Source organism: Falco rusticolus, chromosome 7 (assembly GCF_015220075.1).
Source record: "Falco rusticolus isolate bFalRus1 chromosome 7, bFalRus1.pri, whole genome shotgun sequence".
NCBI classification, from domain to species: Eukaryota; Metazoa; Chordata; class Aves; order Falconiformes; family Falconidae; genus Falco; species Falco rusticolus.
The window spans coordinates 35,549,626-35,571,582 of record NC_051193.1 but is presented as its reverse complement, the minus strand read 5'-3'; the positions used below and the strand labels follow the sequence as shown (position 1 = coordinate 35,571,582).

General features: G+C 37.7%; 1 protein-coding gene across 1 annotated transcript in view; it reads left to right on the top strand.

Annotated features, from left to right (window-relative positions):
- Window positions 1-21,957, top strand: part of TDRD9 (tudor domain containing 9) — a 58,650-nt gene that overhangs the window by 7,895 nt on the left and 28,798 nt on the right. The window contains 10 exon segments of the mRNA XM_037393947.1: window positions 177-401; window positions 2,820-2,942; window positions 5,189-5,269; window positions 8,682-8,843; window positions 14,648-14,754; window positions 15,454-15,512; window positions 18,669-18,723; window positions 18,878-18,962; window positions 19,638-19,695; window positions 20,333-20,437. Of these exon segments, the coding sequence (XP_037249844.1) occupies window positions 177-401; window positions 2,820-2,942; window positions 5,189-5,269; window positions 8,682-8,843; window positions 14,648-14,754; window positions 15,454-15,512; window positions 18,669-18,723; window positions 18,878-18,962; window positions 19,638-19,695; window positions 20,333-20,437 (1,060 nt within the window).

The window sequence follows — 21,957 nt, the reverse complement described above, 5'->3', positions numbered from 1 at the left end:
CTTTTCTGTGATCTTCTAATGTGTTTTAGGAGTCCAGTTACCTACAGATGCTTAAGAGATATGGTAGGTTGTTTTACAGAGATTTGATGTGGCCTGGATGCTGTTGATACTTCAAATTTGTTTGAAATCTGGTTTGAGTTGTTTTGTAGACTTTCGAGTTTTCTTGAAAATTGTTTCAGATAGTGTCTCTGATAGAAAGCAATTCAGTTGTGATTGTACAAGGAGCACCTGGCAGTGGTAAGAGCACAGAGGTTCCACAGTGTATTTTGGAGTATTGCATTCAGCAATCTATCTACTGCAAGATTGCTGTTACCCAGCCTTGGAAAATTGGTGCCAGCAGCATTGCCAGGTGGATTAGCAGGAAACAATCATGGACACTAGGTGGACTTGTAGGATAGCAGGTATAAGAGAATTTCAAATTGTATTTAAAAACACATGAAGTACTATATCTTCTTTCTTGATAGCTTTTAAACATATCTAGCATACTGAAGCAATGTTAGAGAATCTGCTTTTAAGGTGGAATTGCAGGTTTCTAGCTGTCTCCTGTTAAACATCCATAACTAAATGTTGAAGCTTTTAAAATTGAACAACCATAAATGCTAGTGAGATTCCAACAGAAGTATTGAATTGTCTGCATTCTGATAATTGGACACATTGATATTATTAATGACTGAAATTGTTGCAGGAGAACTAATATTCTGTCATTTTTCCTTTAAACTTCTTCATTGATTTGTTTGACTTCATTTATATTTGCCTGTCAGCTATGTCAAAACTTTCATACGTTTATGGCTGGATTGTGTTGTGAACGTCCTGTTGTTTCTTCTTAACATGTGAAAAACTTGAATTAATTTTTCCTCTTAAGTCTGCTTCCTCCTTTTGTTTTCTCCAGCTCTGATTCAAACTCAGTTCTATCCTGTTTATAAACTTGATGCCACTTCCATTTTTTGAACACAGATACTGGTGCTTTAATCGGCTCTTTGTCAGTAACCACAATAAATTACCGTGGTTGTTGTTTCACTGGTAGTTCAACAGTAGCCGTCTCTGAACTAGTTTCTCTGGGTCATAAGGCCCTGGTGGGTTCACACTGGTGTCAGAAGTGGGAGGATGCTCATAGAGAACTGTTTCTGGAATACTTTGCTGGGAGGAATATATGTTAGTTTCTTCTTCCTCTCTTCTTAATTCTTGTTGTTTCTTCCTTTCTTGCAGTTAGGGTGATACGTACATATGTCTGCGAACACGTTTTTGCGACTTTCTTCATTGGTGTACAGCTCCAGGTTACTTCCAAATGTACTACATATGGTGCCATTTATGTATGTTAGATGTCTTTTTGTTACCCCTAAAACCAATTTTATCGAGTTCCAGGTGTGAGAGGGTTTTAATTATACTGACCATTAGGGAGTTATAGCATGGGGTCTATGGTGCCAAGTTTCTGCTTCATCTGTTACCCTACATATTCTTTCTCCCATGAAGCACATCCTGTGTTTCTACATCTCAGGGTCTGTGCCGCTGTACTGGGCCTCCATATCACTACACTATGTTGCTGTCACCATTAGACCAAGTAAAGCAAAGGTGAAGGCCAATCAAGAAAAGTTCAAAGAGAGCAGGCCTGACATGTCATAGTCCTGAGGCCTCGCAAGCTCAGTACAAAGCTTATGGCCTGTTACTAGTAATAGCAATACCATATTATAGGGCTATGCAGATACGCATCTTTATTGTTATCCCTCCTGTATGCTTTTCTTTGTCTAAGTATCAAATCTTAGTGGTTTCTTTTGATACATCTACAGCAAATACTGTAGTAGGAAAAAATATTTTTCCTTTATTTATTTATTTTTCTGCCACAAGTCTGAAGTTTTAACTTCCTTTCCACAGGTGACTGGAAGACAAAGTAAAAGCACTCTTAATACTTGATCACTAGATTTTGGTTCTGAGAGGTGAACACTCCAGATAATTCCATGAAAATTATGATCTGATATTATCTTAATTTTTAATAAAGCCAGTATCAATTCTGCAAAGTGATAGCTGGAAGTTATTACTGAGGGTTACATATGTTGCGTTTTTCCCCAAAGTAGTTTCTACACAGTCTTTTGTATGATTTGATACCTTGAATTAATTAGTCATAAAATTGCTAAATTGATTCATTAGGCTAATGAGTCTTAAAGACATAAAATGGGGATGGGATGTGCTTGTTTTACAAGCACTTGTGTGAGCTGAGCAGAAATGAAAGTATAACAGTTGAGGGTAGACTTGTCTGCTCTAGGCTGTTGTAAAAGCTGAAAATGAAAAGATGTCACGGCTCTGCCTGCCTGCCTGGGTAGGCAGCACTGGAGATAGCTAAAGTTACCAAAGTATTTTAGAAATCAAAAATCTACTATTTAACACAGGGTTGTAGAACCTTCCTCTCAGGAATAAGTTGCCTGGTCTTGGTGATATCTTATACTACCTTTCTCCTGCCCAGTAAGCAAACTATAACCAGGCAAAATCTTTTTCTTGCTCTGTATATTAGTGGAAAGAACCATGTATGTATCTTAAAAAGCCTTTGAAGGGTTCTTCTCAGGTTGGAGCCCCTAGCAAGGAATTTTGATAATTTATAAACTTCAGGGGTGTTTGGTTTTTTTTTTTTTAATTTCTCCCAAAGAAAATGTTTGCAGTTAACTTGTTCTGGGATTTAAGAACATGTTTGTACAGAGGTTTTTACAAGTTTGGGTGATTAAGTTTAATTGGTTTACACTATATTTTATTTCAGAGTTTTCAGATGTGTGTTGCTGTAAATACATTAAATATCTGTTCCTGGTCTGTGTTATTTTTCTCACTGTCTTTAGATAGTTTTAGGGAATAAATCCACAAAGGATACAAAGTTGCTGTACATGACACCTGGAGTTCTTACTGACAAAATAGTTTCTGCCAAAAGCTTAACTGAATTCACACACATTTTCATTGATGATGTAAGTTTGTGGAAAGAAGTTTAAATTTCATGTTAAGAAAACCTTCTTTTTGTCTTACTGTGCTAGAGAAAGAAAAATGTAGACATCTATGTGTAAGGATGTTTTGTATAAGTTGTTTCAGTTAATACTTGTTGAAATAGGCTTGCCTCGGCGATCCTTTGAGAAGCAAAGTTTAGAACTGAAGGTGTGGGGAGGATTTTTGGGAGTGCCTAGCTTTTGATACGAGTGCCTTGAAATGCGTTCTGAAATCCACTGTGTACATTCAAAGACCATGTCCAGCTAGGCCTATTAGGCGGTGGCAGCTAGTTTTAACTCACTTGGCTATTGGGCTGCCCTTGGAGTCTGCTCTTTAGGGATGTCCTGAAAAATAAAATAGCCCTCTGAAAGTTCTCTGTCTTCTGGCTGGATTTACAGTCCACTCATGTGGATTCATTATTATTGCTGTCACTTCACTAAAAAGCTGAAGATAATACGCTTTTTACTTGCACATTTTTTTTTACTTGCACATTTTTACATGTTTTTATGCTTATTTTCTGTGATAAGCAGTATTTAGCTGTTAAACATAAAACCATGAATGTGAATCACATGTACAGTGTAGGACTTAAATCTTGGAATGTAGTCACACAGAAGAGGACTTAAAATTTTTTGTGGGTTGTGGTTTTGTGCTGGGTTTCATTTTTATTCTGCTTTAATATTGTAGCTGAGATTGGCTTTGATTCTTGGATATTTGAGGAGCAGGGAGACAGTACTTGGTATACCATTAAGCTATTACAGTAATAATGAAGGCTGTCATGACTGTACATAAAGTGGCACATTGAAAACCTGGGAAGGATTGAGCAAATAGTTAAACTTCTGTGTGAAGAAACTTTAGGACTTCAATCAAACACACAAAGAAAGCGAAAACCCCCAAATCCTAAAGAATTATTCTAGTTTTCTTCATAGGAAAGATTTGAGATCACTCTAATATAATAGCAGTCTTGCAGACCTTAACATTTTCAAGCCAAAGATAAGGAAATACACATCAGATGTAAGATGCAAAAATTTAGCAATAGAAGATGCATACATAGTGAAGTGTTAAATTGTTCCTTTAAAAACTATTAATTAGATACAAAAATTGAGTGAAGTTTTCTGGCCCCTTATGCAGGAGAACAGATTTATGCAGAGATTTTTCAAACCTTGTTTGCTTGGGCACTGATTTGAACTTGCATTATCAGCTTGTGTCACTTCTTTCAGCAGCTCCTTGCTTTTAAGACTGTGTGTGTGTTTTGCTTCCCCAGACAAAATTGTAGCCCCCCCTCCTGTTCCCCATATGCCACTTTTTTCCCCACATCTACCTTGCAGAAAGTGATCTTGGACATTCAATAGTAACCATGTCGACAACCACATGTTCTCCACTGCATTCTTAATTGCAGGTCCCAGCCCTCTTAGAGTACTGCAGGCATTTAGGAACATAACTGAACAAACCTAGGTCGGAAAGTCATGACTTCTCACAAGACCAGCCTGAAAACTGCCTTAGCTAAATCACTTCCATAATGGGGCAGTATTGAATATAAGTGTATGTTTATATTATGTTAGAATATACTAATTAACTTACAGGGGATGAATGTTGACCTTTTGGAGGCTGAGTTCCAGAAAAAGCTGCTGCACTTAAATATATTTAAACTGTAATTCAAGAAAGGGATATGGTCATCATTGATAATGCTGAGGAGAAGTATTTATTGAACTGCAAGGAGCAGTCAGAAAAGTCAGGTGCTAGGATGTATAAAGAATTGGGTGGAAGGTAATGTTTTAGAAAGTAGTTCTGTGTTTTGATTGTGGATAGAAGCCACTGGGAACAAGGCGCATCAGGTCAATTTGCTTAGCTTTTAGACAAGCCAGTATAGTCCCTGCCTGCATAATTTGTAATCTTACCCGTACAATTGACTTACCCAACTTCAGTATCATTTCAGCGGTTATTGTCAGCTCTAGTAGAGCTAGTGGCTAGAGCTGATGATTGGTTCTGTAGTCATTCTATGGTTTTCTTGACTTAATATTGGCTTATGATTTTTTCAAAGGGTGCTGCAGCCATCTGAACAGCTGTGTTGGGATTTAAAAATGTGATAATATGCCTAGTCTTAAAAGGTGTGTTTTCCTCTATTGTTGTTCCAAGTTAAAAGATAAAACAAGAAACGAAGTAGCAAAGGAAGAGATGGTCAAAAAGAAGAGCATGAATAAATGAAAATTAAATTGTGTATAATATCTTCCAGGTGCATGAGCGTACAAAAGAAATGGATTTCTTGCTTTTGGTGGTCTGTGAACTGTTATGTACAAATTCACAGCCTGTAAAGGTAGGTTCAAAGTATGTTCTGCTACTTCTCTTGCAAGAAAAATATTTTGCATGTTTTTGATCTACAAAGGGTGTGTTTTAAAGAACTTGCCATATATGTGTCATTATTTTTTACAAAAATATTATTTAGTTTGCCACTCTTCATAAGCAATCAAGCTAAAGGGCATTTTTTTTTCCCCTGGCTGCTATAATGTGTTCTGAGACACTTTTTTTCCTCATGTTAAAATGCATTAGTTTCTAAAGTCTGCTTAAGGCTAAAAAATGCAAGATGGATGTTTGACTAGAATTATGTATTTGGTATTGAGGGCAGTGCTTATCCTTGCTTAAATATGCTAGCATTAACTCTTGGAAATACTGAGCTGTTTTTCAAATGAGGCAACATATTTGGAAAAATAGCAAAAAAACAGGAATCCTGTATTGTAATTTCTAGGCAGAACTGGCAGTAAAATGTGGCTAAGATTTTTATCTACATGTTAGGAGGCTGTGCTTTGTACTAAAGCAGTTTGCAGAGATTCAGCATGACCTATTTAGTCTTTGTGGTCTCAAAGTAATGAACTCATGAATTGTAAGAAACTAGATACAAGTGATAGTTAGGCTAACTTGGTGTATTTCTGTGTAGCTATTTGTGACTGCAGAAATCTTGTGATACTGTATGTGTCCCTTAAGTGCTTCAGTTAATGTGAACTGTTCTGTTCAAAGAAGGCATAACTTCAGTCTATATTGGCTGGTTTTGTTGCTATTGGAAGGAAATATGTATTCTGTACAATCCACCACACTGATTTGAACTCTGATAACTTGGTGTTTACATCTTCCAAGCACACTCTCACTGAAAGTACCCTTCCATTTGGCATGGGGCATATCTGTGCACTTCACATCTTTTACTTTTTACCCCTTTTCTTGCCAATAAAAAAACTCACTTGTCCAGAAATTCAGAGACAGTAGGGTGAAGCTATCCAGCTTTCTTAGCACTTGGCTCTGCCTATCAAGAATGCCAAATAATTTGATCATACTTAGTTTGTGAAAAGTTTGCCCTTGATGCTGATTTTCTAGTTGGTATGAATGGCAGGAATCCCTACAGGTCATATCATCTCTTCTTAGAAAGCTTTTTTTTTTTTTAATAGGTTACTGAAAGATATTCTCCCTGCCCGCCTCCCTCTTCTGATTAAATCTCACAAAATCATCAATGGAAAACTTTATATCCTTTATATCCTTCTCTGTAGTTGTTTCTTCAGATGACAATTTCATGTTGTATAAATCAAAAATAGTCTTACATTTGTGAAGGGCTCTGTCCCCCTTTGAAATATTTATTTTTAATATTGGGGAGGGAGGAACTCAGTTGCTGGGTTTCAGTGAAGTGAAACGAGTAATTCAGTTTGAATCTATACAGTAAGCCCAGTGTCTCCTATTTCTTCCCTTTTTAGCCCCTTTTGAAAAACTGTAGAAGAAGGGTGCTTTGATCACATAGCAGATTGACCTAGAAAATGCAAGATTCTGCTACCCTACCCCCTGAATTCATGAAACAGCAGGATGCAAGGAGGTCTGTTTAAGAGGAAATAAGAAGTATTTATAATTCAGGGTGATATGAAATATGTATGAGGTGTTTGTCTTCTAAGGTGGACATTGCAGACCTCAGAAGTAGCAGGCAATTCAACATTGCATCAACTAACATGGTGGTAAGAGTGATTATGACACAGAGGACAAGATCTACTTGTTATGGTTCACCTACCAACTATGCTGAGTTTTCTGCCAGATGGCAAGTGCAGATTATTGCTTTACATCAGAGCTCGCCCCCCCTGAGCTGGAAGACAGGGTTGAGAGTACCCTGAGGGTATCTGGTCTTACTGGTAAAGACTGGCAAAGAAAATGTTACGTACCTCAGCCTTTTCCTCATCTTTTGTGGCAGTGTTCCCCCCTGCATCCAGGAAAGTATGCATATTATCCTTGGCCCTCCTTTGGTTTCTAACATATATGTAAAAACATTTTTTGTTCTCTTTAACTGCAGTGGCAGCCTGAGTTCTTGCTGAGCTCTTGCCTCTCTAATCTTTGCCCTGCATAACCTTCTGATGCCCTTATAGTCTTCCTGAGTTGCCTACCCCTTCTTCCAAAGATCATAAACTCTCCTTTTTTTCCCCCAGTTTCCAGCCAAAGCTGGTCGTCTTCCCCACCAGCTTGTCTTTTAGCACATGGACAGCCTGCTCCTGTGCATTTAAGACTTCCTTCTTGAAGAATGTTCAGCATTCCTGGATCCCTTGGCCCTTCAGAACTGTCCCTCAGGGGACCCTGTTGACCAGGCTCTTAAAACAGGCTAAACTCTGTCCTCCAGAAGTCCAAGGTGGCAGCTCTGCTGACCCCCCTCCTTACTTCTCTGGGAATTGAAAATTCTTGTGATCACTGTGCCCAAATCAACCTCTGACCACCACATCACCCACGTGTCGTTCCCTGTTTGTAAATAGCAGGTCCAGTGTGGCAGCTCCTCTGGTTGGCTCCTTCACCAGCTGTATCACAAAGTTACCTTCCACACACTTCAGGAACCTCCTGGACTGTTTCCTCTCTGCTGTATTGTATTTCCAGCAGACATCCGTTGAGTTGATGTCCCCCATGAGAGCAAGGACTAGTGATCATGAGACTTCTCCCAGGTGTTACAGACCACCTTGTTGTGTGGTCTATAACAGGCTCCCACCAGGATATCTGCCTTGTTGGCCCTCCCCCTGATTCTTACCCATCAACACTGAACGCTGTCATCACCATCATTAGGCTCTAGGTAGTCAAAACAAACCCTAACATACAGGGCTACCCCACTGCCTCTCCTTCCTTGCCTATCCCTTTGGAAGAGTTTGTAACCATCCATTGCAGTACTCCAGTCACGTGAATCACCCCACCGTGTTTCTGTGATGGTGACTGTCATAATATTCCTACTACATGAAGGCTTCCAGCTCCTCCTGTTTGTTGCCCATGCTTCTGTCGTTGGTATAGATGCACTTCAGTTGTTCTATCCATCCCGCCTCCAACACTGGCATGCCTCCCCCAGGCTTATCTCTTAACAAGTCTGGTTTTGTTCCCTTACCCCTTTGAATCTAGTTTAAAGCTCTTTCAATGAGCCATCTTACCTCCTGACCTAGAAGCCTTTTACCCCTTTGAGACAAGTGAACCCTGTCTGTTGCCAGCCAGTCTGGTGCTGTATAAACTGACCCATGATAAAAATGAGAAAAACGATTAAAAAAAAAAAACACATGATAAAAACTCCACCAAAATTTTAAGTCTTAAGCTTTTAACTTTAATTGTCTTAAATATGCCTAGTATACATGCATGTGGTAGCCAAAGTTAGACCATTTTACCATAAAGTATAGGTGGAGATTCCATGGCATTTTGTGTTGAAATTGATGTTTTACATTTGCTGTGCAATTTTTTAACAGGTAATACTGATGTCTGCTTTCATCAGCTGTGGAGAATTTGCTGATTACTTTGCACTTCCAGTTCGTAATGGTCTGAATCCAGTCTGTGTATTGAAGGGGGAAGGCAAACATTATGCAATTGAAGAATATTATCTTGATGATTTGAAGCACACTGTTCATTTCAAGATATTGCAAATATAACTTTATTTCTTTGGACATAGTCAGCAAGAAATTGGAGTAGTTAATTGGAGGCTGTGCGATAAAATTACAACAACCAATTTTACATCATAGTTCTACATAAGAATTAATATATGATGATAAAACAGGAATCTTCTTACCAGCAGCCTAGTTTTTCTTTCATGTAACAGAAATGGAATGTAAAGGACTGAGTACTTAAAGTAGTATGACATTTTGTTCAGTAGTTTACATCCAAGACAAATAATGTAAAAGCCTGTGAAGAAAGTAACATATAAGGATTTATAGATCTACGTGAATACAGGTGACAAACTTGGGGGATATGTCCTGGCTTGGTTCATACTGCTATTATGTATTAAAGGCAGAAAGAGCTAGGAAATTAAGAGAGTCATCAGAAAAGAAGCATTTATGATTAGAAGTTTGATGTTACCAAGTCGGCTTCTATGTCAGCCGAGGCTCACATGCTTCCTATTTTCCCCTTTTTGTTTGTTTTTGGTTTTGTTTTTTTTAATAGTCTCAGAGCTGTTATGCCGTAGTTTTGAACATATTATGTTGTAGCCATGTAGGTCACCACGGCAAGTAGGTAATTTTGAGTAATGAAAAATACGTTAGAATAACATAGTCACTAAATCCCCAGTGGCCACTGAACAGCTCATATGGCTGCACTGGAGAATTGCTGCTCTGATGCCTAAGGAGGGTAGAAATAGCTGAAGATTCATTTGCTGTGATAGTCTTCAGCTTATAAACTACACAGCATATTTGTAGAGCTCCTGACATGCTATTGTATAGCATGTATCTGCACAGACAAGAGATAGCAAAGGAATAAATGTAAGTTTAAATTAACCTGGTATCTCTGGTTTTATAGTAGGGGTTTGTTTTACAGTGATGAAGTTCCTATATAGCTGTGTGACACTTGAGTGTCTGAACTCTTTCAGACTGTTACGGTCCAAGGTAAAATAAACAGGTTAAAGCAAAGTAGAACAAATGCACTCAGGCTGTAATAGTGACAACCACTCTAAAAATAACTGGGGCATGGGAGTAATTACTGGTCAATTCTGATAATTCAAAACACTGTTACAGTGTTAATGCAATGAAGAAAACAGGATGCACTTAAAAAGTAGCAGTATGTGAATATACTATTATTATTTAGCTTTCATCTCTCAATTATGCAGAAACTAAATTAGGGACATAAAGCAAGCAGGTAGTTTAGGGGAAACCCAGAAGAAAATGGTTGCTAATGCTGTACATAGCACAGGTATTGGTTATGCCTTGACACAGGAAAGCTAAAACAAAAGCCTGTGAACTGCTGAAGCTTTAATACAGCCAGAAAAATAAAATAAATAGTTATAGTAGTTGGCCCATCTGTTTTTATACATTAGTATGGCAGCTCAGATAATACGGAGGAGATTATGTAATACGATTTTTGTATAAGATTTTTTGATGATTGATGCCAACAGAAAGATAACCAAAAAATTCCATAAGAAGTCTACTTCAGTCAGGTTGCATTTGTCATAGCTGAATGTCAGCTGCCACACCTTTCACCTCAAAGACCATGAACAAAAGGAACTGCTTTCAGAGCTTATACCTTTTTATAGTTTTTATTTTCTCTGTATATATGAGCATTTAGCTTTGTGGTGTTGTTTTTTTTTAAATTTTCATCTTATTCTTTGTTGTGTTGTTGTCCTAGCTGTAGCCATTCAGTTGTTCAGTAGGAGAAGGGTGTGATTGCCCAAGAAATTACTTGTACCTTAGGGCAACAATAAAAGCACATAAGTGCACTTGATTTTTTTTTTTCTCTCTCTCTCTCTTTTTTTTTTTTTTTAAGATATATGGAAAAAAGAAGGAATTGAATTAGAAAGCACTGATGTTTGGTCTTGCATCTTGTTTCTTATGGTGTTACGTGTGGAGATTTTCTCTGAATAGTACTTCTATTGTAAAAATACTCAAAAATGTAGAAGACCTAAGACTGTTTATGTAACAACTAATAAAAATGAAAGCAGAGCCTTAGTGTTAAGGCAGTTAGTGAGTTAATGCTGCCATATGGAAGCAGGGGCACATTTTTCATCATACCAAAATCAAAATCGGTTAGCTAACTGCCTGAGGTGCAGGCTTCAGGCTTTGGTTCCTAATATTTTATTTTTGCCTATAAAAGCCTGTAAAATTCACATAAAAGAATACAGAAGCTAAAAGAAAAAATCTTTGCTTTTTAGATAAACAGATCTTTTCCAAGTTTCCTTTTGATTATAAAATTAATAGCTATAAAATCAGATTACATAAATCACAACTCATTCCTTTAAAGCATCTTGATGGAAATCAGTTTAGTCCTTTGTAACAATCTCATTTGCTATGAGGTATGAACCTTTGTCCCTTCTCAAAAAATCTTAAAATAATTGGATGTTACTGTATAAATGTAGAATTCTTGCATGAATCCTGCAGTGCTTTTGGCTTTAATGTATCACTTGTTTCTGTCAAAGATAGTGTTTCAAAGCTATGCTTGAAAGTAAAAATTCCCTTTCATCAGTTTGTCTTGGATAATCTGGGAATTCACTGATAGCAGTTGTGATTTGGAAGATAAATAGAAATGCCCGTCATTATTTTTTCTTCTTTATGCTTGTTTGCAGTAAACACTTTGCTGTGACTAGATAGACATCTAGCTGAAACAAAGATAAAACTTGAATTTCTTCATTTGTAGGAGAGAATAAAAAGTAAGAGGGAAGGAAGGGAGACAAACTTTATGTAGCACTGGCTTACCCTTGCCCGATACCGGGTCATTTATAGGTGCCACCATTTAATTTTTGAGTATGGGTTTAGTAAAAGGTAGTTTCTCTTTCTTATGGCATACTGGCCTTTAAGCACACTGTTCTGTGTATTTAACTGGATCGTTACTGTGTCATATCAGCACCCTCTTAAGCTCCAAGGAATCAGTGAAACATAGGTTTTGATGTAAAATGCATGGAGCCTGTATCTGTAGGCAAATTTAAAGCTAGTTTTGTAAATGCTTACCTGTTGCTGTACTGTGATATTGGAGATATCAAATGCAAATTAATAGTATAGTTAATTCTGTGAGAAGATCTTACAAATGTAAGCTAGGGGGTCTGTTTGTTAGTCTTTGGCAGTAAATCTGTGAAATCCTGTGTCTACTTTTTACCTAATGGCAAAAAATGCGTGTCCTGTTTTTAGCTTGCAAATGTAAAAACTTCTTCGTATCCCTGTAACTGAAGTCAGAGTCCAGATAAAAGGTAGTGAACTGCTGTCAAGAGCTGTTCTGATTATGTGACGTTATTTCAGTCATCTCTGACTGGGCTTTTGGTTTTGCTGTTCCACCACATCGTTACCTTTTATTAGGAGTGATGTGGAAGCCTTGTCGCGTTAAAGAATACTGAAGGTACAAGCAGTAGCAAAATTCAAAAGACAAATTTGACAGTTACTTAAGCAGGGATCATCTAAAACCAAAAATGTTGTGTTTGAGCAGCTCAGAAAAGATTAAAATAACTCTTCTTCCTACATTCTTATTTACTGTTGAGGAGGTTTATAGGTAGCAGTAATACCTCTTTCTGGCTTTCATTTTGCTTTGTTAGATAAGGTAAGTCTTTGCTATTCTCCTTTTACAAGAAAGTCTCTTCATTCTTCTGGTCGGTGAATTAGTCATAATTTGCTTTTGTTCAAGTTCCAGCTGATCCTCTGCAGATCGATTGTCAGTCCCCATCAGTTTCCCCAGCACCACAAACTGAGTACGTGTTGGCTTCAAGAGTTCTTTTACTTCAGAGGCTGGCAAGTATGCTGGCTGAAAACTTTGACAAGACCTGAGTCACTTCAGAGTGATGGGGGCAGTTCTGTACAATGCCACCAACATAGCATTCTTAGAATGACCTTTCCTGACCTACAGTCATGCTTGCTTTTCAGCAGCGTTACAGCGGAAGGTAACTGTTTCCTTATGATCAAAGTAGGTGATCCAGGCACTCCTTATTTCCAATTACAACCGATACAGCATCAGCTTGTATACAAAATCTGTAATCCTCAGATGCATAGGTTTACACATTGTCTTACTGGATTTTATTTGACTTCAGACAATTAAAGGACATTATATGAATGATACTCTTTATCAGTACACATGTGATGCATTCCAGCTTTATCAATGTATCTTTTTCAGGTTTTTTGCTTATTGAAAACTTGTGCAGAATCTTTTGCTTATATGGTAACTGAATTTTTTTGTGCTTGATTAAAATAAAAGCAAACCCCTGTGAAATGTGGACAACTGCTAAATACCTTCTGCTTCATTTACAGGGGAACCGGGAATATCTTAGTTTTTTGCATAGAAACGTTGTGCTACTCTTGGATGTTCAGCTTGCGTTTTGAATTCCTTTCTAGGAATGATTTCTTTTCCCCTACACTTTATGCTTGTTGGAAGTCCCTTGCTACAGCTGCATCTTACCTCTTGTTGGCATTTATCTGCACATATTTACCAAATACTACTGCTGTTGCATTTTCATTGTTAACTGTGTGGTCCAGTTGTTATGGAGTGTTATGTTTAAAGGACAAATGCTCAGTTTTCACTGTTGCTTCAGTTATAATACTGTTCCTTAAAAACAGAAATGAGAAGTCTAGGCCTCAATAAAACTGTATTTAAATACAATAAACTACTATTGTAGTATATCAAGCAGCAGGTGAAGGTGATTGATCAGCTAGGAGAAATGCTTAGTTGAGCATAAATGTAAATGTGTAGGTTTCATAGCTAGTGATAAAATACGTGATCTCTTAGGGCATACACATGCATGATCACTTGAACCTATTGGTTTTCTTGGGAAAATCTGGAATGACTTAAACTGTTAGGTTTCAGCATAAAAGTAAATAGAATATTTCACATGAGGGTGAAAGGAGGGAAGAGGAAAGAACTTCAAAGGAATAGTAGGAGGGAGAGAATTACAGTTTTATTGTAGGATTTCTAACCATGTGAATGATATGGAAGGCAGATTACACTGCAATACAAGTTTAGAAAAGTTAGAGATAGCAGTTAGGCCAGTAAAGAGTTTTCCTCTAGAATGAGAAGAAACCTTGAGAACAAAACGTGAGCAATGATCAAAAGCCATTTTCCCTGCAAGGGAAAAATGTGTAAAATTATAGACCATTCCCAGAGCATGTCCAGTTCATTAAGGATTTGCTTTTAAAAACTGAAAGGAAATGAAGTTACTCTTTGCTTTGAAGACTTGAGGTTTGTATTCTTAAATATTAAAGCCCAGAATTTGTGAACAGAATGCTAAAAAACAGTGTAGACAGAATCATTATGGTTGTGTTGTGTACAACAGAACCATGGCTCTTCGACAGGATGTGACCTAAAACACAGGATCTGTTAAATGCAAAGGTAATTTACATGAGAAAGAGGTCCATGATTTATTTGGCAAGCAATAGAGACCTGCATTATAACACCTGTGAGAAGGATGGTGCCTGCCTTACACAAATTCCTCTCGTTCTTGTCATCCTGTTCCCATGGCCTGTGGTTAGTCTTATGTGCTTGACAGTTCTGAGTAAGGAGTATGTTCTGCAAATGTTAGGGAATGGAGTGTGGGCTAGTGCTCATCTTAAGCCGGTAAATATCAGAAGTATTTCTTTAGGATTAGAATGGTAGGATGCTTGAAGGAAGATATATATTTAGAATGAAAGGAGTGCTTCAGATTAAGTTACTACTTCGTACAGCTTCTGTGCTGGATCAGTTTTAATTGAGAAGCACCTGACAAATAGAAACATGTACATGATCTACAGTCTTTTAGCTTGTTATACTGTGTTAACTCTCTACACAGCTTCCTTCTCAAAGAATTGAGCAGCCAGTCATAGTAGAGGAAATGTATGGAGTAGCAGTGTCTTTGATGGAGTCATTTGATAAGTTGGAGATGAAGAGCAGTAGGTAAGGTACAGTTCAAGATCTGGAATCAGTGGTTCTTTGGGGGAGTGAGACGTTAATTAAGGAACAGCAGCATACTGCATGCTTTTACTGTATACTTTTTAGCATATTATACCTTCTGTTCATTATATAGTTTGAGAGTAGAGGCTTTCAAGATGCCTAAAAAAATTTACTTCAGGAGTAATTACAACAAAAAATAAGAGTTCTGTATTATGCTAAGGTGATTTTTAGCTTCTTGACTCGTAACAGATTAATCGAAGGTGTTTCCCTTTAAGTTTGTCATGACCTGTAGTTATTGATAATGATTAGCTTTTTTGCATGCTAGGCTTTTGTTAAAGGCGTCCAGTGTTATTTTTAGAATACAGGAGTTACATGTGCTTGAAAAATTATTGAATAAATTTGCATAAATTTGGCAGTAGTATCCTACGTTTTTATTTTAATATCTTTGGTAACCAAATTTGATTAATGTCCTTGCTAAATAAGAATGTTTCTGTTTTGACATAATTTTGAAGTTCCAATTTTTATATATCATGTTTTTCAGAAAAAATGGTTGCTAATAATGTTTTGAATTCTGTTTCTTCAGGAAGTGTAAATAATACATGTTACAAAAAGTGCATTGCTGCTTGTTTAAGAGTAAAACAACTTGGGGTAGTAGAGTAGACTGAGGTTGTAAAACTAATGAAAACTGCATGTTCTTCTTAGGGAGAAAAAAAAACTTCAGTGTTAATCAAAATGTGGAAGTGTGCTAGTATTTTTACCAGGTGAGTGTATGTCTTAATAACTTTCTTTTTCCTTATATATAATCTAATGAGCTTTCTTTTGGCACTTCTTCCAGGTATTTATTAAACATACATTTAACTGTAGTTGATAGGTCTATATTTGGGTATTTTCTTGTGGACTTGCTTAAATGTGGCAATAATTGGAAGACCTGGGAGTCAAAAATGAAGACTTCGTCTGTCTTAAAAATGAAGTTACAGTAATAAAATTAATTCTACAGTTAATTCACAGAAATTCAATTACTTATTCTTTTTAGAGTAGTTATTAAATATTGTATGAGGTTCCTAGGATGTCTTTAGAGACATTTTCTTATATAGTGTAGTCTTTATTTAGATTCTTGTTGTAAAAATTAAAATTCACTTTTTTCTTTCCATGTACCTTGGTGTAGTAGGGAATGCTCAAAAGCACACACAATGACATGGCAATTAATGATCAGAGAACTGGTTATATAAACCTAAATTATCTTACACTGTCTCTAAAATCTAGCTAAGATGTTCAAGTAAGAATGACAGCCAAAAAAGTGTACAACTTTTTGTGTAACTAGGCTGCAGACTAGGTTTCCCAAGCATCACAAATCTGTTAACTTGTGGTTTCAGTTATTGTTTTACTTCATGGGCATGAAAGTTTGCTAGTTGAAAACTTTTGAGAAGACTTTGTTACGTTCTTGTGGTGTCACCTTGGAGTCAGGAGCAGCTGTTTCCTTGGGCACAGTGAGATCTATCCCTACCAGGGCTTTCTAACTCTCTGTAAATTATTTATGAATGTCATTTCCCTGCTGTGTTGAGCTTAGAAGTAGACATGCTAGCACTAGGGCTAGAAACACCGCACGCCAGCAGAAAGGTATATCGCACTTGTAGGGTAGCTTTCAGTGGAGGGTGCTCCCTGCTAGCTACAAGCTGTTAGAGCTGCCTTTCTTGGAGTTACCCTCTATTAAATCAATGGGTCAGAGAAAGTACTTGATCTTGTCAGTGTAGGACGCATTCCAGTTTGCGATTAATAAAGTAGGGAGACCACCTTTGTTGCCTCTGGCCTCTCATATAGCCGTTTGTCTGGGGTGTACTTTCAGACTTCCTCAGGCTCTTTTGGGTCTTCATTTCAGGGCTGAAATTGCTCTTCAGCACTTTCAATTCCCAAATCTTTTTTATTTTTCCCTTTGAGGTGTTTTTTAGTGTGCTGCTATCCTTGATGTCTTGTAACTGCAGCTGATAAAATGAAACTTTTTGTTTAAATACTTTTGGTAAATTCATTAAGATCTCTGTAGGCAGTGCTTTCTGAATTAGCTTGTACTCAGTTTTGGTTTTTTATTGTTTGGTGTTTGACTTTGGCCTGTTTTATAACTGGATACTCAAGACTGTTCTTGAACACAGGATTAGCAAATACCTGTTGAAATTTTCTTCACAAATAGTCTTTATACAGAACTGGAGAAGAGGAGAGGAGAGCCCTTAGTTTACAAGAGGGCAGCTGAGACAGATCTGGGTAAAAATAACCTCCACATTTAGGACACTGATTTGAGATGCCTAGATCTTTTGAGTGCTTACAATTACATAGCATTTTGTACATTCAAACTAATACTCCCATTGAAATTTCAAGCTGAGTATGCATCAGCAGCCAGAAGGAGTAGTGCTGTGCTGAGGACTACTTTTAAGTGATTTTTGCCCACGGTTTTTGTGGAACTCGGTGATGGGCCAGAATCCACTTCAGAAGAGCAGCTGCAGCTGTCTCAAGTAGGATGCCATGTTTTCACTTCCTGTTGTAAGTGCCTGTCTTGTTTGGTGCTTAAATATCTTTTTTTAACATTACTGAGCCTGATTCTTTACAGATTATCCTACACAGCTCTCCTTTGATTCCAGAGCTAGTCTGTCCCTAGGTATTAGGGGATACCAAGTGCCGTGTTTGGAACTGTACATTGTTTTATTTTTTTAATACATGTGCATAAATATGTTCCCAGAGAGCTGCATTAAGTTTGCACAACCAGTCTTAATTCTGGCGGTTTTTTTGAGTGCTTGACATGGCAACCTTAATGTTACTTGAGAATATACGTTGATATATAGTTCTTTAGACTTTTTAAAGAACAAATTGGAAAAAGAGGTGCGACACTGTTGACTGAATCATCACTGAGCTACGCCTTCAAGTATATAACTACTTCTGTCAGACTAGCTGTTGGGCTAAATGAAAGCAGCAGTAGGTTGTCATCTTCTTGTGGAGCCTGAAGAAGATGGGGACAGCCTTTCTCTGTGCTTTGCATACGCTTGGTAATGGCAGGGAATTGCATAGCTTAAAGCTTCAGGGTTTTCTTTCAGATGGATTCTGCTGTTACTGTCCTAAGCTTTTATTTGCTCTACTTCTGTCAATCTCTTTGTCTTCCTTCCTTCCTTCTCACTTCTGAAGTAAAGTAATGGTCATCTAAAGAGTGAAAGAACTTTCACGTCCAGGTGTTCAAACTGCATTTAGCATCACTGAAAATCACAGCAATCCTGTGCAGCAGTTATGTGATAATTTTACTTTTAACGTCCAACCACAGAAGCCCAATGTTGGACAGATTTTTGAAAATGGGGCTTTTGGAATTGAAGTTTCAGTAAGATTTTTGGGCTTCTCAGAAAGGTTTATGTCTGTGGAGGTATTCAGGAAGACAGCAAAAATCCCTTAGTCAAAAGATTTCCTCAGGCAGATGTGAAATCCATGGCCCAGAGAATGGGCGCTGGAACTGCCAAAGGTAAGATGGCTAAGGCAGAAATAGCTAATTTCTTTTTTAAAAAAATTCCTTTGGCCCTGCTCTTGGAAACAGCTTGTTATGGCTGAAATACCCAAATCTATCCTGAGCCAGACATTCAGCTTGTGGTGAGCATTGTCAGTTGTAAGGAACTGAAACAAGGGCTAATAATCGGACACTGGCAGATAACCTTTGTATATGATATATGATACTTTCCTTTAGGTGTAAAATTACGTAAAATAACTCTTGAGAAATTGCCCTTGTGTTTCATTATGACATTTATCATTTAACACTTCTGCTGTTTCATTATACAGTGAAAAGGAGGTAATAATGAAAGTCAATTAAGAATTTAAGTAGACATGAGAATTGGTTTATAGAATTGTTAGTGATCACTGAAAAGAAAACAGACTCTTGATTACTTTCTCCCTAGGTTTGAGTGAAATAAACTACATGCGTTCATGTCTCTCAGATGTGTTTAAGAAAAGGTAAGTTAGACCACACTTGCTTCAGTTCAATTAAAATTGAAAATTAATCCATCAGCTGTATGAGTTTGAAGTACATAATATGATTTAGCACAGAGGTGTAATTAATTTTTATATTATTGCATCAGTAAATATTTCACTAATATGTTTTCCTTAGGTGGAAAGTGTACCTGCTTCACTCACATCTGACATTAAACCAACAAAGCAGTGTAATTTTGGATACAGCTCCTGGCTACAGAAAAGTAAATATTGTTGAATCATTACTTTTAAGTGCATGAAACCTTTTGCTGGAGCAACAATAGCAAATAATAACGTATAAAACTATTATTAGCAGTGCAAACTCAAACCATTGTGCAAGGGCAAAGCAGTTGTGTTTTTTCAAGATGTGAACTGATTGCCTTTCTTACCAAGCTGCTGCTTTAACTGGTGTGTAGACCTCCAGAGAAGTGGAGTAACAGGAAGCTATCTTTCAATTATTGCACGACACTGGTTTTATCCTTCAGAATAGTTTGTGCATGCCGATTCTTGTACCCGCAGGACAGTAGTATGCTGCTGGTGGCACTGCATAGTAAAGCAGTCCCCCAGAATGGGGGTCTCTTGCCTGCTTTGTACCCCGCATTTTGGCTAGTGTCTTGGTTTATTTATCACTGCTCATCGTGTGCTGTTTTGTTAGGACAAAAGCATAAGGAAATATTTCCATTCTTCCTCTATATTGTCATATGCTATGCTACTTTATTATGCTTCTATGGTCTTAGGACAAGAAAATAGGTTTTCTTGTGTTTGCTTTTTTTAATATGCAGAGCAGAAATACTATGTTGCCATTACACTTAGATTTCTTAATAGCAAGCTGGATTTTTCACATAAACCACTAACTTTTTCTTTATGCATTCATTGCTCATTTTTGCTTCAAAACTCAGGTTATTCTAGCTACAAACATAGCTGAGAGCTCTGTAACACTTCCTGACGTTAAATATGGTAAGTAATCTAAATCTTACAGTCATGTGTATGCTGTATTTGGAATGTCTTCCTTACGTTTGCTAGCCTATATTTCCATAACATGTCACCATTTCCCAAAGCGTTGCTGTTGGAGTTTAATTTTGACAGTTGCTGAATTCCTTCTTTCATGACAGAGAACGGTTTTAAATCTGAACATATGAACAAGTAGTAGGTCTACTGAGTGGAGCGTTGGTTTTAATCTTTGCTGGAGTGGGGAAAAAAATAGTTTACATGCAGTAACAAGCAGAATCAGACCTCATGTCACAAGTACCTTAAGCTTTTTATTGACACTCTGACTATATATTGAAATAATTGCATCAGATTAAGCAACTTTTTATATAGAATGTCTAAATGCTTAAGTAATTGTCTTTTAATGTTTGCCATCTGCTCTAACTTTATTATATTTATGTTAAAAACTATTTTAAATTCCATTAGTATTCAGAGTATCCTGGGCCTGGTTGTTTATAAATCTGGTGTTCTTGTTACTGGTTTTGAAGTAATTGAAACTTTCCTTTTCTGATAACACAGAATTAACCAGTATTCTTTCCCAGTGCCATGAGGATAAATTGTTTTGTAATAATACTAGATTCCGCCCCCGCCCCCCCCCCAATTGCAGTGATAGATTTCTGCTTAACTAGAACTTTGGTTTGTGATGAGAAAACATATTACCAGAGCTTGAGACTTTTCTGGGCATCTAAACCAAACTGTAATCAAAGAAAAGGTAAGATGACAACAGGTAATGGAAAGGAATTTTAGAAGCTAATCTTCATGGAGAATTAGATGTTGCTTTTCATTTTGTTAACAGTAAAAAGCACAGATTATTTTTGGCGTGAATAGTTTATACAAAAAACATAATTCCTTACCATGTCAGGATATTAAACAGTGATTAAACAACTATGCCTGAATATTTTATTTTGTTCAAGTATTTTTTCCAGAGGAATGTTTCAGGGACTGTAAAATTTGTAAGGATGATTTGTTATTTAATAGTAATCGTTTTCTATCACAGGCCATTTTTAAAAAGAGGAGGTAGGTACTGCTAGGTATTTATTATATTAGTTACTTGGGAGTTTCAGCAGTGAAAGAAACTTTCATGTCTATTTGTCACTCTTAAATCAGTTGAAAATATCCACAGCAGTGTTTCAAGCGTAGACCGGTGTTTGTAGCACAAGGTTAAGTAAGTTTGCGTATTGGCTCTTCTAGTAAGACAGTACTCTTAATATCCAAATGTTTCCATTTCAGTTGAAGAGTACTAAATAAATTAATAACAGTTACATCTTTATGATGTAATATGAAAATATCTTCATTTTTAAATATTATAATGACTTTGCAGTTAAAGCTTGTGGTGGATTGATCTTGGCTAGATGCCAAGTGCTCACCAAAGCTACTCTACCACTCCTCTTCCTCAACTGGCAGATGGAGAAACATTACGACAAAGGGCTTGTGGGTCAGGATTAAGTACACAGGAGATGATGTAACAATTACCATCACAGCTAAAAAAGACTTGACTTGGGGACATCAATTTAATTTATTGGGATCAAATCAGAGTTAGGGTAGCGAGAAATAAAACCTAATCTTAAAATACCTTCCCCCCACCCCTCCCTTCTTCCTGGGTTCAACTTCACTCCCGATTTCTCTACCCGCTGAGTGGCACAGAGCAATGGGGAATGGGGGTTGCAGTCAGTTCATCGCGCGTTGTTTCTGCCGCCACTCCTTCTTCCTCACACTCTTTCCACACTGTTGTGGGGTTTCTCTTGTGGGAAACAGTTCTCCATGAACTTCTCCAGTGTGGGTCCTTCCCACAGGCTGTAGTTACTCACAAACTGCTCCAGTGTGGGTCCTTTCAACGTGCCCTTTCCTTCACGTCTGTCCTGAAGGGGTGCAGTCCTTCAGGACAGACTGCTCCAGCCTGGGTCCCCCATGGGGTCAGAAGTCCTGTTGGCAAACCTACTTCAGTATGGGCTCCTGTTCACGATGCCACAGGCCCTGCCAGGAGCCTGCTCCAGCACAGGCTTTCCATGGGGACACAGCCTCCTTTGGTTGTATCCACCTGCTCTGGTGTGGGGCCCTCCATGGGCTGCAGGTGGATATCTGCTCTGCAGTTAACCTCCATGGGCTGAGGGGCACAGCCTGCCTCACCATGGTCTTCACTGCGGGCTGCAGGGGAATCTCTGCTCTGGTGCCTGGAGCACCTCTTCCCCCTCCTGCACCAACCTTGGTGTCTGCAGAGGGGGTGCTCTCTTG